This window comes from Monoraphidium neglectum, assembly GCF_000611645.1.
Source record: "Monoraphidium neglectum strain SAG 48.87 unplaced genomic scaffold scaffold01753, whole genome shotgun sequence".
Taxonomy (NCBI): domain Eukaryota; kingdom Viridiplantae; phylum Chlorophyta; class Chlorophyceae; order Sphaeropleales; family Selenastraceae; genus Monoraphidium; species Monoraphidium neglectum.
In genome coordinates, this window is record NW_014011875.1 from 8,518 (window position 1) to 12,681 (window position 4,164).

General features: G+C 67.0%; 2 protein-coding genes across 2 annotated transcripts in view; one reads left to right on the top strand and one right to left on the bottom strand.

Moving 5' to 3' along the window:
* Nucleotides 1–1,755, bottom strand: part of MNEG_8907 (hypothetical protein) — a gene marked incomplete at both ends in the record, with an annotated part of 3,037 nt that extends 1,282 nt beyond the window's left edge. The window contains 2 exons of the mRNA XM_014042622.1: nucleotides 1,040–1,234; nucleotides 1,510–1,755. Of these exons, the coding sequence (XP_013898076.1) occupies nucleotides 1,040–1,234; nucleotides 1,510–1,755 (441 nt within the window). The remainder of the gene's footprint in view (nucleotides 1–1,039; nucleotides 1,235–1,509) is intronic.
* A 608-nt stretch (nucleotides 1,756–2,363) lies between these two features.
* MNEG_8908 (pyruvate dehydrogenase E2 component (dihydrolipoamide acetyltransferase)) lies at nucleotides 2,364–3,411 on the top strand (the record flags this gene model as incomplete). Its single annotated transcript, XM_014042623.1, has 3 exons — nucleotides 2,364–2,456; nucleotides 3,003–3,041; nucleotides 3,241–3,411. The coding sequence occupies 3 exons, from the start codon at nucleotides 2,364–2,366 to the stop codon at nucleotides 3,409–3,411; spliced, it is 303 nt and encodes a 100-aa protein (XP_013898077.1).
* Between the last annotated feature and the right edge of the window lie 753 nt (nucleotides 3,412–4,164).

Sequence of the window (4,164 nt, forward strand, 5' to 3'; positions counted from 1 at the left end):
GCTGGAGCCGCCGCTGGCGGCGCCGCCGCCGCTGCTGCCGCGGGGAAGGGCCGCGCCGCTGCACGCCGCCGACGGCGGCTGAAAAGCCGCATGCTGCGAGTGCTGCTGCTGCGGGTGCTGCTGCTGCTGCTGCTGCTGCTGCTGCTGTTGAGGCTTCTCATCCCCTAGCTGGTGCGCCAGGGGTATCAAGGCCTCCCTGAGTGAGAAAATGGTCAGGGAATTCGCAACATCAGCATCAGATCTCCAGCCACGTTCGCCCAGCCAGGCCCGCTCAAGGATCAGCGGTCGACGCCCCTGGACCCCGCATGAGGGGCTGCGTCCATCTGCCCAAGCAACGGCGCCGTTTTCCCTGCGAAACGCGGGCGCGCACACCTGTGCGCCACCTCCCGCCCAACCGCCAGCCAGAGCGCTAGCCACGCGAGCCCCAGTGCGCCGACCGCGCGCAGCAGCGACGCGGGGCCGGCGGCGGCGGCCAACGAAGGCAGGGCTAGCATGGCCGCGGCGGATCCGAGGTACATGCCTGGCGGGCACGGGGCGGTGCGAGAACGCTCGCATCAGTACCGATGTCAACACGACATGTTCGGTGTCGACACTGCATGACAGGTAGTCATGACCACTACGTTGTCAAGTCATCAAACAGAACCGTGTAGCGACGGCGTTATCAGAAGGGAATTCCCAGCAGCTAAAAGGCGGGGGCTAGGCGCGGGTGGCGGAGAGGGGCACAAGGGGAGCTGGCACGCACCTGAGGTCGTGAGGGAGACGGCACGCGCCCTCTCATGAGGCGGGATCCACTGTGGGCGCAGGGGCGCGGTCAACGGTGTTGGAGAGCGGTTTGACCGAGGCCAGCGACGACGCGGCAACGATGACAGGGAGCGGCGCGCAGGCCGCTCAACTGTGGAAGGCCAATGCTGAAGCGGTGCGCATGTGTGATTTAGGGGGAAGGGGGGGTGGCACCTGCGACGTCCGCAGCCGTAGAACCCCTGATGCGCACCGGCAGCGGCGGCCGGCCCATCCCGCGGGCACCGCGCCCGGCCCCCACCTGCGACAGCACCGTGTGCACCGCCGGGATGAGTAATCCCTGGGCGACGCCGACGCACACACGCGCCGCGACGACGCCGCGCGTCCCGCCAGCGAGGCTGCCGGGCGTGAGGACGGACGCGATTGACCACAGCGCGAACGAGATCACCAGCATGATGCGGCCGCCGTAGATCTGCGCCGCCCAGCCGCCCGGAATCTGGGCGGCCACGGCCAGGGGCGAGAGCAACAGGGGGTGACCTCGAAGCGGGCCAAGCTCGAAGCGTGTCGCGGGGTGCGTGATTCGAGGCCGACGCCGATTACCTGCGTGCACGTTTTTACGTGACCGTTGCCGGGCACAACAACAGCAATCCGCATGTGCGCCGACGGACGTCGCGACGCTGCATCATGAATCCCTCTTCGATACGATTGCTCTGCAATCGGCAGGCGCACACACACACCCCGGCGCGGTGCCCGCCAGGGCCGCCCGCCCACCTGCGACACGCCATACCCCCAGTAGAACGCCGACAGCACCGCCCCCTTGAGCGCCTCCCCCGCGCCCGCGCTTTTCGCTATCTCTGTAAAAGCTATGCTGAAGCCGACGCGTTCGACGTAAGCAACAAACGTGGCCAGGAAACAAGCTACCACGATTTGGTAGCGCGGCGCCAGCCGGCGGAATACCGACCAGGGGCGCTGGCCGGCGCCGCTGGCGTGCGCTGAGGAGAGTGGACGCGCCCCCATGGCCGCGATGGACAATCCGCCGGCGGCCTAGGCGGGGCGGCGCGCAACCACGCCCGCGGCACTCAGCACGCCCGCTGGTCGTCGGCTGCACAGAGCCTGCTCGTGGCTGAGCGACTGATCGTGGGGTTCAAGCTAAGGCTAACTCCAACTTTCATCACTCTTAGCAGGAAACCAGGCGCGGCCACGGGGATCAAAACCGTTGCATCGAGCTCCAGCAAGCTGCTTGTGCTGAGGCGGTTCCGTCGGGGCTGAGTGGCTGGGCGCTGCGGAGGTTCGGCTCTGCGCCAAGCCCCGCAGCTTTTCAAGTTGTCAAGACAGGTACAAGTGCGTGATTCGTTGCTGGAGTGCAAGCATGATCTCCAACTGTGATGGTCACGTAGTCGTATGCAGGGGCTAGGGTGGGAAAATCTATGCAACATATGAAAACTGTCGTCCCTGCACATCCAGCTGCGCCCAACTCGAGTCATATTGCACAGCTGCCAGCCAACTTCACCACCGGGACCGCAGCAGGAACGGAAGAGAGGCGGGAGGCGTTGAATGCCGTGTGGGCTTGTGCTGCATTCACTTTCACCCAGTCTTTGATCCACCCCTCAGAGGCAGCATCAGCCATGAGGACCACTGCCTTCTCCGCGAAGTCGGCCCGGCTGGGTGCCAGCGCGCCCGCGGCCGTGCGCCCGAAGACTGCCGTGCACGCGGTGAAGGTATGTACAATCGATTTATGCTCAGCAGCGTGTGAATGAGAGCGTGCTGGCGATGCCCTTGTGGGAGCGGAGGAGCAGATCGAAGCAGCAAGCGTTTCATTGGGGGCGTGAACGGCGCGCATTCCCTAGGACAATTGCCTGTATATTATGTATTGAATGCGAATTACGCATCTACGGTACTAGACAGCGGGTAGAGAGGCCGTGCGAGATGCACAGCCCCAACAGCTCGCCTGCGTCAGCTGGCTGCCCGGCACACGGCGCCTTTCGATCGCTCTAGGGGCGCACGGATCGGCGGAACAGGGCCCGCGCGTCCAGTACCATGCATCACGTGGCACGCACGCCGCAGCCTCCGAGCACGGATCCCTGCTCTGATCACCAGAGGCGGCGTGCAGCAGCGTGCGCAGCGGCGCGGGGCGCGACGCAACCAAAGCGTCCACCGCGCGGTCACCCCCAGGTGGCCGTGTGGTGCCGCAGCGGCCACATGCACGATGGCGGCTGTTTCATCAACTCGTCTGCTCTTCCATGCGGCACGCCCCTAACCAACAGGATGTCTTCATGCCTGCCCTGAGCAGCACCATGACGGAGGTGCGCATTCAAACGCCGCAGTCCGAGGCCGCGCCGCCCCGCCCCCCGCCCGCCACGCCGCTCGGCGATTGCTCAGCGGCCCGCACGCGCCCGCAGCCGCGGCCGCGCCGCACACCGGCAGCAGCCGCGGCCTATGGGTCCCCAGCAGCGCGCGCGGCTGACAAGCGCCGCGCGCCGCGGCGCCGCTGCCGGCCCGCAGGGCAAGATCGTCTCCTGGCTGAAGAGCCCCGGGGACAAGGTGGCCAAGGGGGAGCCCATCGTGGTGGTCGAGTCCGACAAGGCGGACATGGACGTGGAGTCCTTCAACGACGGCATCCTGGGGGCCATCGTGGTCCAGGTGGGGTTTGGGGGCGGCGGGCGCGTGATCTGAGGGGGCGCAGGCGGTCTGAGCGAGATCTGGCGTTGTTATTTGGGGGACGCGAGAGCGTTGATAGTGACAAGGAGCACAAGGGCTTGCAGCTCGCAAGGTCTGCGTCGCGGCGGGCCTGGGACAACAGAGTGACGTCTGACATGCAGCCGCGAGGGAGGGGGGTGCTGCGGCGGCGACCTGCAGATAGGCGCGTGCGGCCGGGGGCGGCCGGCCCGCGCTTGGCCGCGGATCTTCCCTGGCAGGCAGCTCGACCCCAGGGGACTGGACACGTGCGCAACGGAGTTGTGCAGGCTGCCGTTATTGCCAGATCCATGAGAGTCGCGTGTGGTGGGCCCTCTCCCACCCCAGCTGCCCTGGCTGCCTCCTGGCCCCAACGGCCCACGGCGCCTGGACACACACGCACACATACAAGCACATGCACACACACACACACACACACACACACCACACACGCTACACACACAACACACACAACACACATTGACGCAGGAGGGCGAGCGCGCGACTGTGGGCGCCGCCATTGCGTTCATCGCTGAGAGCGAGGCTGACGTCGCCGAGGCCAAGAAGAAGGCCGGCGGCGCCGCCGAAGCCGCGCCCGCGCCCGGTGAGCCGCCCGCGCGGTGTCCCCTGCCGGCGGGGCGTGGGGCCCGCCGTGGCTCATCCCGCGGCCTCTGCTGGTGTGCGTCGCGCGGGGGCAGGGCGCGCTACAGGCCTTGTGAAGCTGCATTGCCACAGGATGGGATACGTCTGTAG